This window comes from Salvia miltiorrhiza, chromosome 2 (genome assembly GCF_028751815.1).
Source record: "Salvia miltiorrhiza cultivar Shanhuang (shh) chromosome 2, IMPLAD_Smil_shh, whole genome shotgun sequence".
Classification (NCBI taxonomy): Eukaryota; Viridiplantae; Streptophyta; class Magnoliopsida; order Lamiales; family Lamiaceae; genus Salvia; species Salvia miltiorrhiza.
In genome coordinates this window covers 8,518,439-8,545,783 of record NC_080388.1, presented here as the reverse complement: position 1 = coordinate 8,545,783, position 27,345 = coordinate 8,518,439, and the positions used below count along the sequence as shown (strand labels likewise).

General features: G+C 38.3%; 2 protein-coding genes across 7 annotated transcripts in view; one reads left to right on the top strand and one right to left on the bottom strand.

Moving 5' to 3' along the window:
* LOC131012928 (intermembrane lipid transfer protein VPS13) overlaps positions 1–27,345 on the bottom strand; it is a 71,785-nt gene that overhangs the window by 19,479 nt on the left and 24,961 nt on the right. The window contains exons 1-19 of one of the 6 annotated variants that reach the window (XM_057940896.1): positions 14,895–15,086; positions 13,918–14,140; positions 13,590–13,737; positions 13,329–13,406; positions 11,751–11,863; positions 11,149–11,242; positions 10,755–10,798; positions 10,211–10,279; positions 8,814–8,875; positions 6,642–6,846; positions 5,471–5,539; positions 5,290–5,369; positions 4,335–4,484; positions 3,534–3,597; positions 2,435–2,536; positions 1,829–2,017; positions 1,585–1,712; positions 658–808; positions 107–205 (exon numbers count right to left, since the gene is read on the bottom strand). In XM_057940896.1, the coding sequence (XP_057796879.1) occupies positions 107–205; positions 658–808; positions 1,585–1,712; positions 1,829–2,017; positions 2,435–2,536; positions 3,534–3,597; positions 4,335–4,484; positions 5,290–5,369; positions 5,471–5,539; positions 6,642–6,846; positions 8,814–8,875; positions 10,211–10,279; positions 10,755–10,798; positions 11,149–11,242; positions 11,751–11,863; positions 13,329–13,406; positions 13,590–13,686 (1,794 nt within the window). In that variant the 5' untranslated portion in view covers positions 13,687–13,737; positions 13,918–14,140; positions 14,895–15,086. Of the gene's footprint in view, positions 1–106; positions 206–657; positions 809–1,584; positions 1,713–1,828; positions 2,018–2,434; positions 2,537–3,533; positions 3,598–4,334; positions 4,485–5,289; positions 5,385–5,470; positions 5,540–6,641; positions 6,847–8,813; positions 8,876–10,210; positions 10,280–10,754; positions 10,799–11,148; positions 11,243–11,750; positions 11,864–13,328; positions 13,407–13,589; positions 13,738–13,917; positions 14,141–14,894; positions 15,087–27,345 lie in introns of those variants that run through there. The other 5 variants (XM_057940895.1, XM_057940897.1, XM_057940898.1 and 2 more) reach the window with 5 other exon arrangements.
* LOC131012929 (uncharacterized) lies at positions 21,289–22,448 on the top strand. Its single transcript, XM_057940901.1, has 2 exons — positions 21,289–21,640; positions 21,736–22,448. The coding sequence occupies exons 1-2, from the start codon at positions 21,308–21,310 to the stop codon at positions 22,186–22,188; spliced, it is 786 nt and encodes a 261-aa protein (XP_057796884.1). The 5' UTR covers positions 21,289–21,307; the 3' UTR covers positions 22,189–22,448.

Genomic DNA, 27,345 nt, shown 5'->3' with positions numbered 1-27,345 from the left:
TGCTATTCATTAACCCCAAGAAACAGACAGATAATAGAATATTAGATCAATATTGTTGCAATCTGATATAAATGAAGGACTTGAGAGCTTAGGGGCATAGGAAAACCTTCACTGACAAATTAATATCAGAACTGGGTGGGGGCATATCCACTTTGATATCTAAAGAGGGCCGCTGCTTTTCAAAAATATCATCCTCTGAATTCATCTGTGAACAATCAAATTCTATTATAATGAATTAAAAATCAGATAAATTTATGTCATCCAAAATATATGCATGACCAATTTGGTCAGTGACAGTGACTCAAGTAGCAAATCCTAAAAACATCATCAGTCAAGCCCTTCCAACATACAAATACAGAAAATAAGATATCAAAACTAAAGTGACAGATTCACTAGAAGGATCAGAAGCAATAAATATTACATAAGTTCCGGATACTGCGGCCTTTATCAAACCAGACATATATCAATTTCCACTCACAATAAAACTAATTTGTACGTCACAAATAAGGGAACTCCAGTAAAAATTGACTGATTGAAGTCATCCTACATCTGTATACTCCTCTCCACAATACGTGTCAAATCACATCGAAATTTTACTAGATGAGATTAAAAGCTACTAAAACCATGATAAAGGCAGAGAAGTAAGAACATACAGACCTTCTTCGAGGAAAGAATTATTTGACTGTTGAATGGATTGAGCATCTTCGCGGAGTTGACAGAGGCAGTAATTACTGCAGATTGCTCCCAGACCTTAGCCTCGATAGAAATCCCAGTGAGCATCAAGTCAGCAATACTGTGCCCCAGCTTCCTAAATGATCACCAGTATCACATATAGTATATTACTTTGACGCACCATAACATTAAAATCAATTATTAGATATATATGTATTACCTCTACAAGAGAGTAGGGAGGATGATAATATCACAGATCATCAATATACAAGATTGACAAAGTAACCAAAATGGGACCCCCTAAGTACCTAATCAGCCATCCCTTACCATGCAACAAATCACATATATTGACAAGGATCTGATTTTTTCTCCTTTAAATTTGTACCCACTAGGACTTCTCATCAATATTACTCTGCAAACATGACATGCTGCAAAGAGATTCTAAAATATTAGATAAGAACAAGATCAGACTCATTTTTATTTAGGAGAAACAGTGTCGCCCACATACGAAATCTTCACCGTGTCCTCACCCACAACCTAATAATTTATGAACGATGAAACAGATTTTGTACAAATCGGGTCTAAGTTACGTGGCATGAAGTATCTTAATTAAGGCAGACTTCAACTGCTGGCTCAATTTCTACCATTCGAAAAGCATACTATGTCGACTGGCTTGTTAGATACCTTTTCACCCCTGCCTGACCAATCTAAGGGCACAGATGAATTACTAGTGACAACAAATGTCTAGACTTAGTAGCTACGTACTACTGATGCAGGGTTTCCCCTGAAGTCCTACAAGATTTTATTTTAGTTCAACACAAAATATATCATCAAAGGCAAAGCTCTTATTTACGAAGCTATTGTATCAACTATAAAATCCCATCACAGAAGTAATACAAAAAGTTAACGTACATGCTCCGAAGCTTGGTATGAATATCAGAAATATTGATCTTCACTGAAGAAAAGTAAACCTCTTCCATCATAGCAGAATCTCCAACCACGACAGGGGCAGGATAGAATTTTGTTGCCTCATATATATCCTTCAGAAAGATATGACAAATCTTCAGCACCAACAAAGTTATGCGTGTCTAATATTCCAGCAGTTCAATCAAACTTATACATTGATAAAGATTGAATTGAACAACGATGTTCATACTTTGATCACATCATCCGAAATGACACCAGAAAATTGATTGGTGACATCTGTTCCCCCAGCTCCAAGCATCCCATAAGACAGCCAATTCAACCATCCACGGGGTTTGCTAGGAGGCTGATCATCTTCTACTGACTTGTCCATGTTTCCACCATTGCTACCATACCTTGATGATGGTTTTACCAGGAAATCCTGCCAGAAAAAGGAAGCATAATTACAAGGAACTCTACACTAGTGAAATAACAATTAGGTGTCTGTTTTTCCTCTAGTTGCTTTTCAAATGGTCAGTGGAAGGCATAAGGAGGGTGGGTGGTTCAAAATTTGGATCAGGATAGTTAAGGAAGACATTCTAATTCTTGGCTAAACGTGCAGAATAAGTATCGCTATGCTGAATCCACAGGTGGGAGCAACGAGCTGCAATGATGATGATGATGATGATGATGATGCATTTCAGATGGTTGCAACTTGCAACTACAATGAGATATGAAGTAGGACTCAATAAGATACCAGATACAGTAAACTGATGGCAACGATCTTACTATGAAACTATAAGCTAATTGCAAACAAGAAAGATGATAAATAGAAGAAACTTATTAGTGCTCGTTTTACCTCTAGTTCCTGTTCGGCAACAGCTCTGTAATTTAAAATATCGTCTATATCAGTTTCTTTTTCCATTTCCTCCAGCTCCCGCTGAACATCTTCATCTATCATCTGATGATTGGAATCAGAATGAACAGTTATTAAAGGGAGCAAGAGGCTATAGACCAGAAAGAGATTTTAAAAAAAAAGGGATTAGAAAGCATCATTTGTAAGGCTTCAATAATACATAACGCAAAAGAAGTATACTACAGCGAGAGGGAATAAGCAGCTCAATCCTACTAGAGGTACCATCTTCTGGAAGTCAAACATAAATGGATCAAGAATTCCAAAAAAAAGGTGGCGACATACAACTTTAATTAGGAAAATGTGAAATGATTTATCTAAATTAATTTTTTTATCACAGAGTTTGAGTATAGTCTTCCATTGTACACAAGTCTGTATTTACATTAGGAAAGCAGGTAGACTAACACATCCTTCATTGCTAGTTTAGAAAACATGACTTAATTACAAGAAATTAGTAGCAATATATAATTTTAAGAATATATACAGTGAGAGGTTTTCCAAAAGTACATTTTCTTTATTCTTAAAATTTGTGCATAGTCTTCTATTTTTCTACAAGTTTGTATAATTAACACAGGCATACAGATAGCTTACATTGCTAGTGAAAACAAATTTCGAACCGGATCAGAGTTACCAACATAAGATGACACAGAAAGATAAAGCCAAGTTAGCAAGGATAACAAGATCTTCAGAATGACCAGATCCCAGTTAAACTTTCAGCTTGTAAAATGCAATCACCATCACTATATAGAGTTGACATACTGACAAAGCATGGACATTGTGATTTACTTTATAAAGGCAAATATTGATATTGTTATTACAATGTTTATAAAAAGAACTGAGTATCATCTACAATGAAACAACCAAATGTTTAAATTTCATAATGTCATTCCGTTTAAAGTCAAACAGGAGGAAAGTGGTCTTAGCCTTTTATTTGCTTATATCCAAGATTCAATCTTCAATTCTTTTTGGCTAATTTTAAAATAAAATGTTCATGATACTTTTAAGTTTAATTTTATTTCCCTATGTCTACGCAATACTATCTCACCTGGTCATGTCTGAGGCATTTCAACTTGGCCTTGTACAAGTTCACATACTTCCGGCGAGAGTTTCTGCCATTAAACATAAAGACTTTAATATACACATTTCAAAATGAAGATGCGAGGCAAAATTCAAAGCATTTAAATTATTCACATTTTTATGATAACCCAAACATATTCATATCACTGTAAATGCAATAAACCACAGGAGCATAACATGAAGAAATGGAAAAAAGTACTCCCTCCGTCCCTATAAATTGTGGGTTTATTACTATATCGGGACGTCCCTGGAAATTGTGGTCTTTCCTTATTTGGAAATAACCCCACAAACTTTTCCTCTCACTATTTACAAAAAGGTGTGGGACCCAATCTCCACTTAAACACAACTACCATACTTTTTCTTAAAACCCATGCTATCTCTTTTGGTCCACAATTTTTAGGGACGGAGGGAGTATATGATTTCTCTTATATCAATTCCCTTGGTCTTTTCTCGCATTAGCTTTCTCATTTCATTGACAAGCGCCCAATCACAAAGTCTACGCAATTGATGCTGGTTATTTTTAGCTACATAGGGTTCATTCTTAGCAAGAATTTATTCCCTTACAAATTGGATGAACAAATTCAAATGCATTTCATTCCAAGATATATATTTTGATGCACATAATTGTATTTTTAAACCTTACAGAAATAACTCACATTTACTTCAAGGGGGTAGCTTAACAAGATTACAAAGGATACTTTAGAGGTCAAGTTCAGTAGTCAGCTCCACTTAACAAGATTACAAATAATACTTTTAGAGGTCAACTTACAGCCTCTCTCCGAAGTACTTCCAAGAAGTTCTTCTCACCCTCCTCCGAACATCAGAAAGAACAGACTCTTGAGCATAATGCCACCATGCCTTTTGCCATCCCTTGAGTTTTTCCTTTAAAGGGCTCCACCAAGGGCGATAGCCCCCATAACTGCAAGATGAAAAATAACAAAATAAATCAAAGCAGTTCATATTTTGATAAGCAATGCCAAATAAAAGGGACCACAGAACAGATGGGAGGAAATATGAATGAGAAAGGGAAAGAACATGGTCCCTACAAAGTAAAGTATATACTACCCAACTTGCACATCTTGACCCAGCCTAGGTATAACCCAAATTAGTCCTAATTCACTAGGGTCGAAGTTGTTTTTAATTTGCAATGAAACTAGATCTCTAAGAAATGTATGAATTACTATTGGTGCACAAGTAGATTCAGGCATAAAAGGGGCAAAAAATTTCGGAAAAGGATAATGTAACATGAGATTGAATTTGAATTTACATATTCTGGGGATTTATATCCCCCAAAGCTGAGGGATATCCTGAATATAAATATAGGTACTGTCAGGATTTTCTCGCAGTATACAAGTAACATATAGAAACTACAGGCGTAAACATAACAGGAACATGAACATAACCAACTAGAGAAGAATGTAAGTAGTTAATAAATAAACTGTTTAGATAAGTAGCAGAAATAGTAAAGAATTTGATTGAATAGGTTTTTAGATCTCATCTCGAACAGTTTTCAAGTTCATCCTGCATTTTCAATTTATACTTAAATTGCAGGACTAAAACATCTCAAAGTAAATGTAGTGTGACAACCTGTTTCCAGTTCCAAATTCACATACAAGCATTATAAAAAAAAAAAAAAAAGGAAGAAGGGAAAAACTGTTGTCTTACTCTAAGCCACTTACAAATCAAATACTGAGAAAAAGATGACAACGTAAGAGCAAGCTTACTTCTCTCTCAATTGACATAAAGATACATAATCAAGAAGAGCCAAGATGTGCTGTAATTGATCCTCATCCATTGAAGTAGCCTATAAAGCACAACACTAAAGAAATCATCAAGAAGATTCAGATAAAGAAAAAGATAAGAATGCAAGTTACATGCAAAAAATGCAGCAAATATTGACTGTACCATGCTAGCTAGCTCAATGTTGACAGTATACTGCGGAGCATCATTTAGTAATTTCCCTGACCTGTTTACCTACATGAAATTGATGAAAGCTCATGTAAACGTAATAATAATTGTGTCCTATATAAATTAAATAAGTTTGTAGCATAGATAGGTACAAAGGAAAAAGAACTCAAGAAGATAGTTATACTATGCCAGACATCATCATCATCATCATATTAGTCAGTTCATAACCGCAACAGACAAACAGTGAACAGCTAAATTTAAGGATTGATGTATAGTATCATTAGGGAGTGCACATAAGAATTTATTTATTTTTGTTAATGTAGGTTAAATTACTGCAGTTACAATATTAAAAGAAAAACGCAAGGAGACACTTTCAGTAAAACTTTTAAAATTCTGTTGGGTATTACAAACATATTTTATACCAAATATGAAAGAAGATAATACATAAAATGTATCGGAAATCCTCTATGTTTCATGTTTAATAACAATTCCAACAAGCAATTGAATTTTCAACAACCATATTTCCTTTCAGTAGTAGCTAAACCATCCAGCTTTAGCTAGCAGATATAACATCACGAAAAACGATACACCAATATATATAAAAAAATCTTAACACAAATAAAGTAGATATAACCAGTAATCTAGTGGTTACTAGTTTACGTAAAAGTTTCAAATAAAAGGTAATTCAAAACTCGACCAGGCATATAAAGTTCCATTTTTTATTTCTTAATTTTGTTTAAAAAAAAGTAGGCTTCATTGATTAACATGACGACATAATGATGAAACCCATAGTGAATGGAAATACAATCGAAAGTACATGGTCAGGCATAAAAAATTGATCATACAAGAGTATCTCTGGTTCTTGAGTGGTTACAAGTTACACCCATGAGGAGCAAAAGTTTCAAATAAAGAGTAACTCAGAACTCAATCAGGCATAAAAAGTTTTGATATAGCAAATAATTAGAAACAAGTAGATTTTATTAATAAAATGAAGGTATGAAAATGAGCAACCCAATAGTGATAAGAAATACAATCTAAAGTACAATTTTCTGATATAAGAAGAAAAGCCATGTAAGAATAGCGTTGGCTTACATTTTATTCAATCATGCAAAACATGAAACAATAATTAATATTATTACCTAAGATAGAACAAGCCAGAGATGCTTACCGACAAAGATACTGATACATTGAGCGGAGCTAATATTGACAAATATTTATTATCCTCAAGTTCTTCCCTTCCCATAATATTGGAATTATGGGAATTCTCCATCTTTGAACCGCCAGCTTTTCCGGAGGTATCACAATAAAGTTCTAAATCCTGAATTTCAATCAGTTTGTTGACTTGACCCCCTTTAAGTTTTGCAGTTGTAGATCTGAAAGAAAACATAAATATCCACAAAATTAGAATAAAAAGAAAATTGGAACAATGTCTGAATTCTAAACTTTCCACAAGGACCCAAAAGAGCCAACTGTCGATCCATCGGTATGAACTAGTACCCCACGAAACTTGAGGTCTGAAACATGATTGCTTAATGCTTCACTCACTCTGGTGCATAAAATTGTGATCACCAAGTAGACTATAGTGACTTTCTTTCTTTCTCTTTTTATCAGAACAGAAACATCATTACATTAATAACTACAACCAGCGGACAAAGCATCCACTTCACACAAATTAAAGCCACCACCAAACTAGAATACATGACTCTAAACTTAACTATATCTGATACAAATTAATTGACAAAACTCCAATGTCTAAATAAATATAATACTAACATATGATTGAACTATTTTTTATTTTCTATAGCCCATGATACAAGTGTAATACTCCGTATAACCATACCACTCACTATAAATGAAGAAAGACTGTTCCCATTATCAAACCCCCCCACCCATTCCTCTCCACCCAAGCTGACTAATATAAGAACAATTATCAATCATAAAACCCTCATACTACTTCCTCGATACCATCCTACATCAGTGACAAAATTGACCCAAGCATGATAAGGAAAGGACCCAAACTCTGCTAGCACCTTTGACCTTTGAACCATAATGATCAGAAATACGAGCATTTTAACTTGAATACATCGTATTATTATTATTATTATTATTATTATTATTATTATTATTATTATTATTATTATTATTATTATTATTATTATTACTACTACTACTATTATTATTATTATTATTATTTTGAAACAGCCAAACTGTTAAATTGGGAAGCTCAACGAAATTTCTCTACATACAAGAACACACTTTTAATCACCTCACACAAGCCCCAAAAGGTAGAAAAGAAACATATAATGCTGCAAGATTTGGCACAAGGGAAAACCCCCAAATGACACATCATGGGAAATAAAATACAAAGCAAGGTAGCAAGCCAGCCAAACGTTGGCTTTCAGTCAAGGGGCTCATTTGGCAAACAAAGTGAATGAACTAAAATTAAATCAAGAGAAAATGCGAAAGTGAAATAAGAACTGAATTAAATAATGTCTAGGTCAATCCCAAACTTTTTGGTTCTGGTGATTATGTTACCCAACTTTACCAAAGGAAAACATATAACAAGGTATTATCTAGTAGTAAAATCATGGTGGCGTTTTTATCGCTCTTTATAGGTTTTTGTTAGTTGAACATGTATATGAACCTACAGATATACAGTGTATAGAAGATTCTGGGGTTTGTTCAATCAAATCAAACAAAAATTAGAAGTGATGCAACAAAAGAAGGGGAAGATTGAAACCAAGATATACTTTCATCTTTGTTAAAATTCGTGGTTTTTGTGTCTGATTATGGTTCAGTTAAGCCTGCAGTCAACTTAATATGAGAACCCCTACAAAAGAAAATTACAATCTATGTGATAGCTCTTAGATATAAGAGCGCCTTTATGGTGAAAGCCACCAGAGACTTACAGCTCAGCTGATTACTTGTATTAGGGGAGAGCAAAAACTGACCAGAACGAAAAATAACCAATCAAACTGAATAGTTCCGATCAGTACGGTTCAATTTTAGTACTGTTCAGTTCTAGGTTCGGTTGCTAATATCAAAAACCGGAAAGAAAAACAGAAGGGAAAAAACGTTGGTTTGGTTTTTATTTAAAAAAAAAAAATTAGTTCAACTCAAACCGACCGAATAATATACATAAATGTTCTTTCTTTTCTTTTTCTTTCTCTTGAAGGGGAGGGGGGAACGCAATGTAATGGTATTAACATTGAACCAAAACAATGAAGCTTGTCACTACGATGTGTTCCAAACTAAGCTTCAAAATTAATGAAGAAGGCCATGGCTACCACATTTTCATGCAAATTAAACAAAAGTGAAGATCCAAGGTGAGGAAGGATACCCGAAAGCAGTTTGCTTCATAATTGTCAAACTTGAAAACTTCAGTCCAAATAATATTTCTTCCTGCAAAACAACACGTCCAAATAATACAAATTACCATTAGAAATTCATGACAAATTTCATAAAATACAAAGAATGTAACGAAAAAAACAAACTAAAACTCGCTCCAAACTATCAAGAGAAACAATCATCAGCACTGAACTCTTATTGCAATGAGATATTGACACGGTCCTCATAGATCACTCAGATAGTGATATGAGATCACTCAGATAGTGATATGAGAAACAATATTGAAACATGTCAACACTCGATCAGTTCACAAGAGAAGAAAACAAGATGCTCATTGAGTTGGATTGTCAAATGAACCTAAATATAAGCAATTTAAGATCCCTTTGCCAAAATAATGTTTTTTTCTTTGTGCAGTGTATTGGCCTAGTGATAGAGTGGTTAATGTTTGAGGCCAAAGGTCTAAGGTTCAAGTCCACCGTCATGCTATCTATGAAAAATTATTTATCCAATAAAAAAAAATGTTCTTTTTTCAGGCGCCCACCCAATATGAAATAAGTTCTGCATTATTTCATCTCTATTTCATTCTTATGATAAAAAAATTCTTATATGGAAACTGAAACACCATTCTAGCATGAGATTTAGATTAAAAAAAAAAAAAAAAAAACCTATATTGTTCTAATGCCTGTCTAAAAGGTGCCCCCGGATAAATGGGCATACTAGAAGGGAGCCCATGAAATTTTAAACCTAGAAATGTTTCATTGGTCTCCTTTAACCTAGTATTAAAGAGTGGAATGCTTGAGTTGCAAACTCCTCTACAAAAATCAATGAATTTAGTCAAACAATATGTTCATTTAATTTTATTTTATTTTAATAAGAAACAAATTTTATTAGAAAATTAATAAGTAGGAATTAAAAACGGATGAGATATCCCCAAAGGTGAAATCAACCTAACTACAAATACAACTCCAAACAGTTAGATGCCTCGAAATTTTTATTATTTCCCACACCTCTTCTAAAGTTTATTTGCTATCCTCAAGGATTCTCCTATTCCTTTCAAACAACAACGACAAAGAAGGCTGGAGCAATGATTCGTGTTAATTCAGACTGAGAAAATTAGACACAAATAAATGATTGAATGAACACGGCACAATCCACTATAAAGTCTACATGCCTAATCATTAAGAACACTATACCAAGTATAGGCAGGAAAAAGAGCAATATAGAGAGACATAAAAAAGATTTTCAGTCAAATAATATATTCCACACAAAAGATGAAGTAATTATGTTTAAAAAAATAATAATAATAATAATAATAATCCACTTTGAAGGTACAGAGTCGTGAGGGATAAAAAGGACACAGCATTAGTTTATGAGGGATAAAAACCATACCGCTGCACTCTGTTTTTCGCAGTAGAGGACATGAACATTTCTAATGGATACTTGGATGCTGTCAAGAATCTTGGACAGAAAGAAGGAAAGTTATAGGAAATTATATTAACTGAAACCTTGTGCCAAAAGTAAAAATAAAGCACTACGAAGCAAAGTCCATGGTAAATGTCAAATATGACCTATAAACTGAAATCTTCCGACTCTTTGTGAAATTATCAAGGCTATTATTATAGGTTGCTCAAATATCCTCTAAGATAGAACATCATTTATTAGATGAGATTATTAGGAATGATATCAATGAATGAGATAAAGATAAAGATAACAAGAATTCATGAGAAGAAGCTAGCATATTAGTTTAAAAGTTTGAGTTTGTCCTGAGTATCTTCCTTAATTGATATTGAATGTGCTAATGTTGCTTCATGAGATAAATCACTGAAAAGTAAGCTCATTTTCCCCAAAAGACAAGATGAAGGCCAAAAGTTAAAGAGATATTCTAACCAGAGAATGAAACACAATCACCAGCTCGCAGGTAGCAGAATAGTACCTTAGCAGTGATGTATGAAATAAAAGATTTTCCAGTCTGATTATCTGCAATAAAGATGTTTTTCTGAGAAACATTTTAAACCAAAAAGATGTTCAAGATGACAGGAAACAGTCTTGACACAGTAACCAAAATGAGAAAAAATGAACATGAAGTCGTTTTGTATGACATGCTAGTTTCTATGGGGCATCATGCATCAAAGAAGATAAAGGTGGTCACCACAAGTAATCATGATTGATGATAAAAGCATAATTAGTTCGTGTAGTCCAAAATTGCTCATACTCTGCAGAATATTTCACTAAACAACCAAAAACTCAATACAAACATGGGAATAAAGAATTAACGGATTTAAAAATTCTATCAGCGACCCCCGGAAAATCAAAGTCGAAATGCTCACCACATACACGTCTTGATAGCTTTGCGAGTTCGGCTGCTGCAAGCTGGGCCTTTTTGCTTGCATATTCTCTTCTTTTAATAGCATCCATTTCCCACTGCAGCCAACAAAAAAACAACAAAAAATAATTGTAAGTGAGTCGCTACTCAAAAGGTAAAGAAATCATTGAGATTATTGGAAAATTCTGGTAGATCCCCCTTGTATCCTCCCTAAACAATCATGTGTATCTGAGATTCCTAGACCTTGACAAGTAGGTGGAACCCTTCTGATTTTGTTTCCAAACACTTCTACATTACTCTAAGGGCCAATCCAGAACCACCCACTTTCAACCACTCTTAATCAAAGCACAGTTCGAGGATTTTGTCATTAGTTCGTTGCTAATTCCGTTATCTGGGTCAATTAATTTCAGTTAGGGCTTCTTGGTGATGTAATGGAATTCATCAACGGTTATAATGACCATCCAGCATCCATCAATACAACTAAAGTAGTAAATCAATAAAGATACAGAGGAAAATGTGATTTTGGTTCAGGACTTGGAGAAAAGCATGTTACTTGTAATGTTCACGCCTCTAATTTTCATGGTAACAATCTAAAAAGAAAATTACCTCTTTGTCATCTCTCTGAGAGACACAAATATATACATCCTCCAAAATGATAATGATCGGGTCCCACCCAAGTTTCTTCCAAGGAATTTTGATGCTTAACTTCCCAACCCGGCCTACAAAAGCAACCACATCGAGGTCGTCACGTGATAGATTATAAGACCTCATACAACCAACTAAAAGCATTGGTAAAAGTAGACAGGTTTATCCTTAAATAACAAATAAGAGAAGCAAAAAAAAAAAAAACAACAATAGATACTGGCAATGAAATAAGCAATGACTCATACAACATACAGCTAGGTGTGATGAGCAAAATATCAGAAACTGAATAACCGAACCGATCCAAACCGAAATATTAAATATGGTTTGGTTTTTTTGGGTTTTTCGGTTTGGTTCAATTTATTTTTCAAAAGAATTCGGTTCGGTTCTATAAAAACCGAACAAAACCAAAAACCGAATTATATATATATACTCCCTCCGTCCCTGAAATAAGTTCCTCTTTTTCCATTTTGGGACGTCCCCCAAATAAGTTCCTCTTTCTTTCTTTCTATTTTTGGACAACTACCCCACAACTAATAATACTTTATTTATTCTTACTTTTCACTTTTTCACCACTCTCAATACTAATTATAACACTTTTTCACCTTTTCACCACTCCCAATATTAATTATAACATATTTTTCTCCACTATCAATACACTTTACCATTTTCCTTAAAACCCGTGCCGTCCCCAAAGAGGAACTTATTTTGGGGACGGAGGGAGTATAATTTTAATATTAAATATAATTTAATTTTTCTTTTTTCTTTTTTTTTCGGTTTTTTCTGTTTTTTTCGGATTATTTTCAGTTTCTCGTTTTGGTTCGGATTTAATTTTTAAAATTGCGGTTAATTCAGTTGGGTTTGGTATTTTTTTTAGAAACCAAATATAAATTTGGTTTGGTTGGGTTTTAGCGAAAAACCGAATGCACACCCCTAAGCATACCAGTGCCTTTCCTCATTGAATCATATAATAGCCTCTTTTAACCCAGACTCTCAAATCATATGATGAGCTTCATGTTGTCCATTTTGTCATACTATCCACCAACCAACCTAATAGTGTATCCCCCCCCCACCAAGCTTTGATTTTTGTCTCACACAACGTAGGAGTCCCACTAAAAGCAGCATGAATTTCCACAAGCACATAAAGAAATAAGATTTTGACAGGTGAGCTTTTCTCCATCCAGCTAGCTTTTCAAAAACTTTCTCAAGAGGGGATTACCTCTCAACAGGACCCCCTAGGGTCCAATAGGCCATTATCTCACCACACACCCAATCATATTATTGGGGGTGATTGTCGCAACGTTGTGGGTGTTGGCCTAGTGGTATTTGTTTAATTGTTTATTTATCAAAAAAAAAAGTACATACATTTCTAGAATTGTGAGAAGTGTGGGTAAGATTCGGTGTTGCATGGTGGGTACAAAACATACAGATTTCAAGTATTTCTTTGCATTGGATCCTATATGACTTTTGGTGGTATGCTGTAGCTCATGTAATTTTCAAGCTCATCAGAGTGCATGCTTAAAACCCCACTTAAAATTTTACCTTGTTTGAAAGCAAATGGTAGCCGGAGGTAGTCGAAGGCTTCAAGAATCAGCTCCACATTTTCCAATAATACTTCCTCTGCATCCAAATATATATTTTTTCAAAAAACGACACGATCATTAAAGAAAAAAAAAGGTAACCACCTTTAATTCCATTTTCAGCTAATAAATTTCCAATATAACAACTGGAATAAGAAACGAGGTAAAAAATGACATTCCAAATTATTACAGAAAAGAGATTAAAGAAAATGAGCATAATTACCATTCCAAAGGGTGATCTTGAGTTGCTCTTTTTGGATGTCTTTTATGTATTTGCCCAGATAGCCCCATATTAACTGCCTCACCAATCCCTCAAACATCCTTTCTATGTTTCCTTCTCTTGCAGCTTGTTCTCAGTTCGATTCCATTCACTGAACCAGGGAGACTATTATCTATCTATATATATATATAAAGGCTCAACTGAGCCAATTTGTGCATTTTGGCGGGAAAATGAAGCCTTCTTTTAACCAACTTGTAATATCAATCATCTTATTATCCACTACATTACAACCTTCGTCAACTCTTTCAGAACTTGCTCATCAAGAATATACCTTTTAAATATACTAATCTGTCATTTCATGATATGTTCTTGGAGGACAAGTATACTTAGCCTCCACGTTTGGAGGCTCTATAAATATGATGAAATTTGCAATCAAACAACAATCATGGTTTCTCTACTCATCGGAGCATTTGAATTTACCAACAACCGTCTTCCATTATCGCCACTGTCAGTGCTACTGCAACCACCAACACCATCCAAAACCACGACGACAACTGAAGAAGAAGAAGATGAAAGAAGAAGCAGCGAGTTAAGGAAGAAGAAATGAGGAAAAAAAAAGTGACTCTGTAATATATTAGGTGAAGAAGCGATGCTGATGAAGGGAAGGATATTAGAGATTTTATTTGTTTGGATTTTTGATGCGTTGATGGAAGAAGAAGATTTATGCACAGTTTCTAACGTAAACTTTTTGGCGCCATTTTAGGAAGTTATTTTTACTGATAAATTATGCAGTTTTTTCCACTTCCACATCTTTACACCACAAAAATCACAAATTTGCCAAAAATAATCGACCAATTTCTATACCAACAAGATGCCCAACAAATTTTCCTATCTCAATTTTTCAGAAACCAACATCATCATAACTCTAAACAACTAGAACTTCAGTTTTCAAATCGGATTATATCAAGAAACCTTCTTTTAAACAAAATAAAGAAAGAAAAATTCAAAATTCTCCAACCACAAATAGGTACAGTTTGAATAGCAGATAAATACAATAGAATTCAAAAATCGCGGATGGAGAAGAACGAGAAGAAAAAGGGGGATATTTGAAGCCCTAAGGCACCAACTCGGAGCCGCGGAGGTCAGAGAGGCGAACTGATGCAACTGTAGAGGTGAACTTCTCGAGGCTTGCTGCGCTACTGCTGATTTTCCATTTTGCAGCTGCTGGCGGAGAAGACGGGACCGGTCGGTCCTTGCGGTGGCGAGTGAGAGGCGAGGCGGAGGGAGCGACGAAAAAGGGGGACGTACCGTGCTACAGCTGCTGCCGGAGAAGGCAAGGTGGGAAGATCCGTGCGGCGCCGAGTGAGAGGTGAGAGAGATGCAAGGCTACGAGAAACGCAGAAAGTGAGAGAGAGGCGGAGAGGGCGACGGTTTTCTGGTGTGAGAGAAGTGAAAATAACAAAATATTCCTATAAAATTTCTAGCGTAAGAGTGTTTCCAGAAAAGAATTTATTTTTAGCATAACCAGCTTTAATTTACTTAATCCAGCCCAATTCCAATTTTTCATGTTGTCAAAAATCTTAAGCCCAACAAAAATATTATTTATTTTTTTTATTTTTTTTGACTTGGGGGAATAAAAAATATTATTATACCCCATATTCTATTATAATTGCCATCTTTCCATAATAGTATATAACTAGCATTTGCATCTCATGCAATGCATCGGAAAATATTTTTTATTTTTATATTTATATAAAATTAATACTAATTCAATTATTATACTTATAACTTATAAATATAATAAAAATTTAATTATAATTGAATATATTTGAATTAAAATTTTAAAAAAGAATTCACAATTATAAAATTTGATATTATGAAAAACAAAAATAAAAAATAAGTTAAAAAATTAAAAATAAAATACTAATTAAAAATAATTAAAAATATATTTATTCAAAATAGATGAGAGAGGAGAGAGAAATTTATAAAACTTTAGTATTTAAACAAATTTAATTTTTACATTTTTAATCAAATATTTTCATAAAATATACTCCCTCCGTCTCTAAAATAACTTCCTGTTTTTCCATTTTGGGACGTCCCCCAAATAACTTCCTCTTTCTTTCTTTCCATTTTTGGACACCTACCCCACCACTAATAATACTTTATTTATTCTTACTTTTCACTTTTCACCACTCTCAATACTAATTATAACACTTTTCACAACTTCCAATAATAATTATATCACTTTTTCTCCACTATCAATATACTTTACAACTTTTTATTAAAACCCGTGTCGTCCTCAAAGAGGAAGCCATTTCAGGGACGGAGGGAGTATTATATTAAAACTCTTATCGTGATCTTTAATTTGATATGCATATATAATATTTTATAATTAATCGAATTTCACAATTTTGGAAAGAAATGTAACAACAAATAAGAAGTTAAAGAAAATAAAAATAAAAATAAAAATATATAATATAAACATAAACATTCAATTTTATTATAACTACAAAATTGTCACTCAATTTTTAAATTGATTTCAAATTGAAAACTTCATTTTTAATATAGTATAGATTTAGTTAAATACACGGACATTCAAACTCCAATTTATATTAGGACTAATAGTAATAATATATGTCCCTAAGATGACACCAAGCTATGCAATCTCGTGTGTATGAACAGTGAGGTCCCGGGTTCAAACCTCACTGCTCCCCCTCCCCCAACTCCCCCAAGTCAAAAAACAAATAGCAATATTATATATAATATTCGGTTATTATTCTATATGTTTCCTTGAATTTTAAAATTAATAAATTTTTATATTTTATTGTTATCAGATTTAATTCATGCACAAATAAAGATATAATAAAAATTTTAATTTATATATAATATATAAGAGGAGTATTTTACCTCTAAATTTTCTCTCAACTCAATTTTTCACCAAAACACTCTCTTTTTTATTTTTTTATTTGTTGGTGAAAAAATAAGTTGATGTCATTTTTTTTGGGATAAAAAAAATTTACATGATTGCTTAGTTATAATTATTTTAAATTAAATACAATTAAGGAGCAGGAAATTTGTATTAATTTTAATATGAATTTGTAAATAAAAAAATAGTTATTATTATTATTATTGTACTACATATTTAATTATTATTTTACAATACTCATTAATTTTAATATTATACTCATTAAGTTGATAATATTGTTATTCTAAACTATTTTAAGTGAAATACTAATATTTAAAATTAACATATTTTTTTGTTATCAATTAATCTTATTCATAAATATTGATATTTTGATATTTTTACATAATTATAATTTTAAAAATAAATAAATATATCGTGGTCCGTGCATTGCACGGGAGGTCGTACTAGTATTTAGTTACATGATTGAATTGTTAGCATATTTATTTATATAGTTAAATCAGTGCATATTGTTATATTTAGAACATTATTCTAATGATACTAATTATTAATTTACAAAACTTTGTATTTTTGTAATTTACCTACCTTTTGAAATAATACACTTAAATTTGTGTATTTCACGATCATAGATTATAGACTTAGTTTTATATAATTTGTGTATTTGACGTTGTCATCGTTATATATAAGATATATATAAACTTATGATTTTTTTTTAGAATGGCGTACTCCCTCTGTCCACAAAATGAGTACTCATATTTTCTTTTTTGTCCGTCCACGAAATGAGTACTGTTGGGGATGGATCCAACAATCACTTGAATAGGACGTCGGGCACGTCCGGGTCGGCGGGCACTAGCAACCTGAAACCACAAACACGTTAGAGCCCTTCAAGGAGCACCGGTGGGGGTGTCGATGGAAGGGCCTCCGACGCTCAAGTCAGTCAAACAATTCGGATTAATTGATAAGAAAAACGAATATAATGCGTAAAGATGATTAAATAGTAGAGTAAAGATGAGATAGTGAATCTCGTCGGTCGGAATGGTCTGTCTGGCTGGTCTGTCTGACTGGTCAGAGCAAGCCCTAATCCAGAACGTAAGAGCGCGGAGGCGTAGAGATCGAGCAAGTGAAGAGAGTTGAAAGCGTGAATAGGTGGAGTAGCTGAGAGTACGAATGACTGCCTAGGTCGAGTGACCTAGTTGGTTTTCTTATATAGCGTGGTGTCTTGACGGCTAGGGTTTCTCCGGGACGTCCGTGAAACCCTAGTTGTTCCGATATTTTCGGGATCGTCTCCCTCCCTTGCCTTCTCCTCCAAGTCGCCGCCCTTTGTAGGGTTTGATGCGATTGGGCCTTAATAACTTGGCGTATGGGCCGAATTAATTGGAATTAGCTCGGATTTTGGGCTGGGCTGATTATTTGGACTTCGAATATTTATTTAAATGGGCTATACGAATTTTGCCCACTACAATTTGTCCCCCACTCTCTAGTTTGATATTCATCAAAATAGAGAGTAAATCTATTGAATAGTTTAATTCGTTGTAAATTCTCGAATGGGAGTTTTCCTGAATCAGTAAAATTAAAATAATATACGAATACCCAAAGTGGTCTGGGCTCCAATATATGTTACCGATTTAATTGTACTGCAATTTTGTGGGCTTTAGAATTTCGTGGGCTTTTGATTATTTCGTGGGCCTTAGAATTTCGTGGGCTTTGGATTATTATTGGGCATTAAGGGCCCAAGTATTGATGCTGATTTTTCTTGAGCCCACATGGGGTATCTAGGGTTTTTTGGCCACAATGTGAAGTGGGGCGCCGTTTTGTGGAAAAAAGAGGGGAAGAGGAAACCAGTCGGGCGTCCTTGAGGGGCAGCGACCGAGGTGGTTGCTCCGGCGACTCTGGAGAGGGCAGCAACGTCTAATTCGTGGCTAGGCGATCTCAAAGCCTGCGTTTAGTGTGAGCATAGCTGTTATTCTTCCACGGCGATCAGTCGTCAAGCGTCGTGGCATGGTCGACGGCTGAGTGAGCCCATCAATATTTGCAGCGGGTGGCGAGGACTGGTGGCGGCGGCGCGAGTGGCGTGCTGCAGTCGGCGACTTCGTCGACGTTGTCTGCCAGTGGCAGAGAGGGATGAGAGGGAGCGGCGATTCGCGGCCGAAGGCGGCGACGGTGGGTCGTTCATGGAGCCGGCGGCGTTTCTCGAGGTGGAGGGAGCGACGTCTTTCCAGATCTGATGTGGTTGTTGTGGCGGTCCGAGGGGGAGATCGACGGTCGAGGCAACAATGGCTTCCGGCGGTGGTGTCGTGGCGGCGGCAGATCTCTGACGGGGAAGTGTTTGACGGGCTGTGATTCAGCCCTTAGTATTATTATTCTTTTCCTTTTGTCTTTTTTCTTCTTCTTCTTCTCCTTTTTTTTATTATTAAATCTCCTGATTTTAAGAATGAATGAAGATCTGTATTTGTCTTGTTGGGATGGTATGGCTGTCGCATGAGCGTGTGTTTGCCTGACAGGTTTGGGAATTGCCCAATCTATTTGGAGGTTCCTGTTGTTGTGTGGATAGTGTTTGGCTGGTTTGGCTGGGAGGGGTTGCTGCCCGGATGGTGTCTGGCACCTGCCCGAGGCATGGCAACAAGGCTGGATGGCATGTTGGCCTCCTGCCCAAGAGGGTTGCAGGCTGTCCGTCCTTTGGAGTTGGAGAATTGGCGTGTTTAACTTTCTTGGCAGGATGGCAGCTGGTAGCATAGCTAGTCTTGCTGTTGTTAGCTTTATTAGTGTAATGTTTGGCTGACATGGCTATCGATTTGTATAGCTAGGTGGCTTGGGCAGTGTAGTCTTTTTATGTTGTACATTGATGTAAATGTCAAATGTTGTGCTAGTGAAAATGTTGTTTGACAGCTCCTTTCCTGAATTTATTTTTCCCTATTAGCATTCAGCTCCTTCCACGTCTAAAGCTTTATATATAGCCCTCATATTTTGCCTGCAAAAATTACCACGAAACAAAAATATACTGCATTATATAATGAGTTAAAGAAGGGAAGACTTTCATTTTCACACAATTTATTTGGAGTTCTTGGACTTTTGGAGTGGAGTTTGTAGAGAGAGGATTTTTGGAAGCTTTGAGAAGGTTGGTTTATTGTCTCTATATTCTACCACGCTCTTTATGAATATTCCAAGCATGCTATCTATTTGCTTCGTTCTTTGATCGATTTGTCGTTTGTGTAACTCTTCTTTGATCCGTTGGCCCTCTAGTAGATAGTAAAATAATTGTTTCTTGGGGTGTGTTTATTTTGTCCAAGTATGAGTATGTGTGTGATTGTCATGTCTGACATGTTGGGTTGGTGCTATATGATAGCTCTCATTTTTGTTTGCCAATGCCATTACATGTATCATGTTAGTACTGTAGACTATGTTTAGTTAGTCACGTATGATATCTCCATTTGTTCAAGTATGAGTATATGTGTGATTGTCATGTTTAACATGTTGGGTTGGCGCTATATGATAGCTTTCATCTTTGTTTACCAATGCCACTACATGTATCATGTTAGTAGTGTAGGATATGTGTAGTTAGTCGCGTATGATATCTCCATATATACTTTTTGTCTATTCTTGTGTGTGTCTATTGTAAACTTGGTTGGCGTCTTTGCTCTAGGTAGCTTGGTTGACATGTCTCGTAGTCGAGGAATTTCTATGGAGTCGTCGAGTAGAGTTGTTGATTTAGATAATGATGGTGTGCCTGTTGGGGTGCCTTGTAGTCGTAGGGCTCCGAGCATGGCTGACTGCTCTGGGGCACCTGACTACATGGCTGGTCACGGGGTGGATAGCGATGATATGATTGACGGGGGTCGCCCTAGTCACATCATACTTAAAAAGAATGAATCATCATTGGTGACGTTGGCTAACCTGCGAGAGATCTGGGCGTCGTACGACATACCAGACTGGGTGAGCTTGCATTCTCCTTCAGGCCTTGAGCGAGCTGATTGGGTTTTGCCCGGGTGGACCTGCATGTATGTTCAGATGTTTAAAGACGGGTGTCGTTTCCCACTTCCTAGATTGATTGTCGAGGTGTGCGACTACCATAAGATTCTTCCTGGTCAGTTGATGCCGACTGCATGGCATGTTTTGATGGCTTTGCAGGTGTTTGGGGAAATTAACAACATTGATATTACAGTGGCTGAGGTGTCAGAGACTTACTATCTGACATCTAATTCAGGTGATGTCGGTCGGTATATGTTGAAGGTTAGGGGTAACAAGTTACCCTTGATCTTGGGTGCGAACACCTTACATACAAGGTGGAAAAATAAGTATTTCTTTATACCTTATGAAGCTTTGGGTTTGGTTGATGGGTCTGAGATACCCTGTGCTTGGAGTTCTGGTAGTGAGTGTTGAAGTGAACTATATTTGTATGTTTGTCTACCACCATTGATTTAATGAGTATTTCTTTCATTGTTTTGTAGATCTGAAATGCTTTCCTTATCCTACTGTCCGGTTGGGTGTCAATGAGAGACTTAAGCAAATCTTGAGCTATCCCGAGGAGGCTCGTGATTGGCGGGTTATCTTGTCTGACGATAATTTGAGGCAAAGTTCGCTGTGGAGGGGCACTTCCTTTACTTCAGAAGGTACGGTCTCCTTGTCGACTCGCCCTCCGCCTCGTCTGGTCTTTTTGTCTAAGTCTTTGGAAACTTTATACGGACGACAAGGCTCTCAGATCATACTGGAACTGACGGTAAATGAACGGGCTTTTGCAGCACGTGTCATGTCGAAGTCTTATCGGTTTGAGATGAAGGGGCCCGATGCCGCGTTGGAGAAGATGCGTGCGGGAAGGAAGAAGAAGAAGAAGGTGACCGAGGACTCTAGTGATCTCGAGGTCAGCGAGACAGTCATTCCGATCAGCGCTTCGCCTATTATTCCGGTCTCTACTTCGCCGGTTCGAAGGGGCAAGGAAAGAAGGCGCGACGACGTTGATGATGCTGATTGGGCTGGTGACTCTATTCGTCTTACCTTTCCATTTGATGCTTCTGCATATGCGGATGTCCGCCCGTTCCGCAAGGAGTTGGGCAAGTTACTTTGGCCGGAGGACCGCAATGCCTTGGTTGGATTGAAGTCTGGTGCCCCTGATGCCACTGTCGACCATATCTTTCTGGTGAGTAGGAGTTATACTAGTTTCAATCATTTTTTCTTTTGTTTCAAGTGTGGGTGACTAGTTGCTGATTCATGTTATCTCTATTGCTTATGTAGGGTTTGCAGGGCGTGCTTCATTTGTCGGAGAGGATCCGAGAGCTGGAGAAGAGTGTGAAGAAACTTCGAACTGAGCGGGTTGATTTGGACGACATATTGAAGGGTCGTGATGAGGAGATTGCACGTTTGAAGGTAGAGCTGCAAACTCAGCTTGATGTTGGGCGCCTAGCAGGTGATCGGGCGAAGACTTTGGAGGAGCAGCTTGAGGCCGTTAACTCTACGGTTTCATTTTTGACGGAGAAGCTTGATTTTGTCGGTACTGAGGGGGAGGTCCAGGCTAGGGCCCAAATGGCTCAAGATTACTTGGACGGTCGGGCTGGGACTTGGAACACGGCGTCGATGCTTGAGGCTTATGCCGAGCTGATGGAGAAGAGAGCTGAGGAGGCTGCCGAGGTTGCGGATCTTGCTGTTTCGCTTGGAGGTTTGGGTACTGGTGGCCCCTCTGCTGATTGATGATTGTGCTTCATTATCTGCAAACTTGACTTGGTTTTGTAATAGACTTATAATATCTTAACTTTTAGAGCTTTCGGGCCTGTGTGCCTATGAGTCTACTCTATGTGGACGATTTTCCTTAGTATTCTCTCCTCTAGTATGAGCTTGTGCTAGTTTGATAGCCAAGCTTATAGTTAGTCTACTCTACTATGTAACTCGAAGTTTTCCGGCTTGGCCGGCCTCCTGGGGTTTTACCCTTAATATTTAATCGAGTTGTGATCCATTTGGTTGTGCAGACTGTAACGCTCATTCCCCATTTTATCTAAGTGCATGTAGGGCTGGTTCAGTTGGTTGGGGTATGTGTTGTAACACGAGGTTGTCCCTTCAATGTAGCGTGTGGCTAATTGTTGCTTAAGCTAAAAACTCTAAGTTGATGTGCAGTATGTATGGTAGGGATGACTGGTTGGTAGGGGTGGGGGGGGCTACGCTCCATAGAGCTGCCTACATACCCTTTTAAAGGATCAAGCCCAAATGTAGTTCTGACCTGCATGGAAAGGTCAGTAATCGCGTAGTAAGTTGGGTGGGTCTCGTAAGACCTAAAAAAGTAAATGAGTGTAGAGTTAGACGTGATACTGCTTGAGATGGATGGCATTCCAGCTATTGTTGATGTCGCGTCCGTCTATCGTTTGTAACTTGTATGCTCCGTGTCCGACTACCTTAGTGATCAGGAAAGGACCTTCCCAATTTGGGGCGAGCTTGCCTGCTCCTGCTTCCTTGGTGTTCTGAAATACTTTCCGGAGTACCCAATCACCTGGTTGGAATGTTCGAGTACGAATGTGCTTGTTGTAGTGTTTGGCAACACTTTGTTGATATGAGGCAAGTCTGATGTTCGCCTTGTTTCTTTTCTCATCGAGTAGGTCTAACTCGTGGCACATAGCCTCTTGATTGTCGGTGTCTGTGGTGAGCTCGTACCTGGCGGTAGGCACTTCACTTTCGATGGGTATGACTGCTTCCATTCCGTAGGCTAATGAGAAAGGAGTTTCTCCTGTCGAAGTTCTTGTGGTCGTTCCGTATGACCAGAGCACGCCGGGTAGTTCATCTGCCCACTTTCCCTTAGCCTTTTCCAATCTCTTCTTGAGAGTGTTCATGATGGTCTTGTTGGAAGACTCTGCTTGTCCGTTTGCCTGTGGATACCTTGGGGTGGAGAAGCTCAGCTTGATATTCCAAAACTTACAAAAGTCTTGGAATTCTGCACTGATGAATTGTGATCCGTTGTCTGTGACGATCTCCTTTGGCACCCCATATCGACAAATCAAGTTTTTCCAGATGAAGCTTTTGACCTCCTTATCTCGTATTTGGTGGAATGAGTCCGCCTCGATCCACTTGCTAAAATAATCTGTCATGGCCAGCATGTATACCTTCTGTCCAGGTGCTGTAGGTAGCTTGCCTACGATATCCATCCCCCATTTCATAAAAGGCCATGGTGATGTGATGGCGGTCAGTGGTTCCGGGGGTAGGTGTGATACTTGAGCGAACCGTTGGCATTTATCGCATCTTTTGACGTAGTTGGCTGAGTCGGCTTTCATGGTAGGCCAATAATATCCGTTGGTTAATGCTCGGTGTGCTAAGCTTCTTCCACCTGAGTGGTTTCCGCACTCCCCTTCATGCAACTCAGATAAGACGTATTTCGCCTCTGCAGGGTTAATGCATTTTAAGTATGGACCGGTAAAAGAACGTTTGTATAACTTACCTTGAATAATGGAGAATCGGGCGGCCTGCGCCCTAAGTCGGCGGGCTTCATTTCTATCGTCGGGTAGCTTGTCATGCTTCAAGTACTCCATTATAGGGGTCATCCAAGTCTGTTCGGGTGATACTTCCACCACCTGGTCTTCCTTGTTGGTGCTTAACGTAACCAACACCTAAATCTATAAAGGGAAAACATAAAATTCTACCTAGTCGAGAAGGCTGGAAAGAGTAAAAATAGCTGATCGGAAACCTCGCACGAGAAAGAAAACAACTATTGTATTCGAAAATATGAGAGAGCGTAAGTCACAGTACACGAGCTCGGGCCCTATTTATAGATTTACAAGCGGAGGGGTAAAATAGTAAAAACATCTTCGGTGCATGCGTCTTGCGTGGTGGAAGGGTACGCTGGTAATTTCGATAATACGCGGGAGACCTTCCCGCGCATTTAACAACTCCTCTGGTAAAAAATGTCTCCTCTGACAAAAGCGTCTTCTCTGTCGATGTAATCTCTGGTGGAGATGACTCTTCTGGCAAACACGTCGTCTCTGGCAAAGACGTCTCCTCTGGCCATGGTGTCTTCTCTGGCGCGGATGACTCCTCTGACGAAGGTGGTTCCTCTGGTGAAGGTGACTTCTCTGAAGAACGTGATTCCTCTGGCAAGAGCCATTCCTCTGATGGATGAAATCCCTCTGGTAAGAATGATTCTTCTGACCCATACGACTCCTCTGGCGAAAATGATTCCTCTGATTTGTACTCTCTCCCTATTCTGCACATATTGCTCCTCACCAACCACTCCCCCCTCTAGTCTGGTTGAACCGAGTATTCTTCATGTTCAACCAGTGGTGTATTATTAGCATCAACGCTTTGTTGTTTTCCTTGACCCCTGTAAATCATAAAGACATAAGCATTTTGATTTTATGAGAAAATAAAGATAAGCCTTGTGAATTGTTCTCTGGCGTTTTTGTTACTCCCACCCCCTGGTCTGGCTAGTTCACTTTGGAGTGGTACAACTAGTCAGAGGACTCGTCCGCGTGGATGACGTCATTCGCATTAAATGCCTGCCCAGTCTACAGTATTTTCCCCGTACCCCGAGGTCACTTTTTAATCTTCGCGTCTTTTCGCCTCTCCGTAGAAATCCTCATCCGTTGATTTTTTCCGTATGCCACGTGCCGTTCATCCCGCGTGCTGGTGGTTACCCGCGTACAATTTTACTTAGTCGATTCGAACTCCCACTTTTCACTATTCTTCTTCTCCAAGCTTTTCGAACGATTTTTCTGCATTTTCCGGCGGTTTCCTCACTGTTCCGGCATCCTCCCGCGACCCTTCCGCTCCAGGTTTTACCGTCCATCTTTTCTCTGGCCTAGGTAACTCGCGCATCCTCTTCACTGCAATTTTGTGTTTAATCGTAGCGTAGTGGTATAACTGTTGGTGCTCTGATTGAGCGTGTTAGAAACCCTAGGATTGGCATTTCCCATCATGGCCTGCACCTCCGCCCCTCAACCCTCTCGCTCGCCCTCTCCTTCTGCCCGAGACCCTTCATCTTCCTCCCCCTCGCAACAAGATCTCGAAAATCTTCCTTCCCCCTCTGTTTCTGACGAATCTCAAACTGCACCCCCTCCCCCTCCACCTAAGAAAAAGGGGAAGAAGACCCCCCAACCCCCCAAAAGTGTTCCTCCATCCCGTCTTAGTGTCGCGGAGGTGGAAAAATTGAGAAGCAAATGTAGGCGTCCTGAAGGTTTAAAGTTCGAGGCCTTCTCTAAGGGTTCAACGCCTCCCGAGAACCTTCGCCATCCCAAGGTGATAGTTGTTTGGAAAGCCCAGATAGATGCTGGTTTAAGGCTCCCTCCTCCTACCTTGCTGGTCGATGTTTGTAATTATTTTCACATCCCTTTCTTTCAAGTCGCCCCTTCTGCTATCCGAAGGCTATATGCCTTCCATGTTTTGTGCCGGGCTCACGGTGTTGGGGACACCGCAAAACTGTTCTGTCAGACCCAGACCCTTCGCATGCAGGGCAGTCCCCTGTATAGCTTTGCAGCTCATCCAAAACATCCTACTACCTTTCTCTCCTCTTTGAATTCTTTCGATAAGGGCTTCCTGAAGCATTATTGTTATGTGCGCACCCTTTTCGGCACCTGGCGCGATTATCACGTTTTGGAGCTGGAATGGCATAAGCTTCGCACTACTTATAAACCGGCCTCTCCCGAGGTCCCTTCTACCCGTGACCAGAGTATTATAGCCCACCTTAACGCTATGAACAAGGCCCAGCCCCTAGACTGTAGGTACCTTGCTGAGAATAATTCATCTCTGGCATACAATGGTCTATTTCCCCTGTACCCAGAGAAATCAATAGGTAAAAAATATACATTAAAAAACATATTAGCTTTTGTTACCCTGATTTTAATGTTGTGAAATTTTGGTTTGCAGATATGTCTTGGAGGCACAAGTGTGGGGACAATTTGCCCGACATTCCCTCTCTTGCTGGCAGCGGGGAACATGGCACAGGTGGTTCTGCTTCCGGGACAAATCCCTCGGAGCAGCCTACTGGGGCCAAGCTGACCCCTATTCCTCCTGTAGTTGAAATCCCAGAGGGGAATGTGGAAGCCTCGCGTCCATTTGAAGCGGAGGAAGTTGAGGCGGGAGCCCTTGTTCATAGGGGTAGACGTTCCAGCGCTGGTGATGCCGCTGGCACCTGTGAAGAAGATATCCAAATCGTGGATATTACTGATGAGGTTCCTTCGCCCGATTCAGCTCCCGGTGCCCCCCTTGCCGAGCTTTCGAAGAAAAGGAAGAGGGGCTCCCTAATCTCTGTAGGTGAGGAGGAGAAACAGGAGGGCCTGAAAAAGGCCGGCAAATCTTCAGAGCCAGCAAGGAAGTCTGCTGGTGGTGTAAAGATTCTCCCCTCTGCTGGGGACAAGGGCAAGGGGCCAGCTAAGAAGTTAGCTGGTGGTTCTAAGGTTCTCCCCTCGGCCGGTGGAAAAGGTAAGGGCAAAGCTGTGGTGCCCTCGGCTGATGAACCAGAGGATCTTGTTCCTGGGCCGATTTCGAGTTTATCGGGGCAGGAATTGATTGATGCCTTGATAGCTCGTGTCCACTCAAAGGACCAAGAGAAAATGGAGAAGCTGTCCCGACCGGCTTTAGCTACTCAGCTCTGCCGGTTGGCTCTTCAGGTATCCTGCATCTTATACTCTTTGTTAAAAAATTTTAAATTACTAACCTTTTATTGTTTTGTTGGAACCCATTTTATTTTCTTGCAGGTGGAGTCGGGGATGTGGGGGGCTGTTAAATGCATCCATGACTACGAGGTGGCAGAGAAAGAGAGAGAGAAGGAACAAGCGGACGTTGCCAAGCGTGATGATGCTGTCGCTGGGGTGGTGGAACGCCTGAGTAAAGCTGAAGCGGAGATTACTGATTTGAAGGCCCGGCTAGCTCAAG

Bases quoted from the DNA above. Each gene is read 5' to 3' on its own strand.
- LOC131012929 (XM_057940901.1), top strand. From the start codon at position 21,308: ATGCGTGCGGGAAGGAAGAAGAAGAAGAAGGTGACCGAGGACTCTAGT. The intron at 21,641-21,735 runs GTGAGTAGGAGT...TTGCTTATGTAG, and splicing joins CTGTCGACCATATCTTTCTG to GGTTTGCAGGGCGTGCTTCA.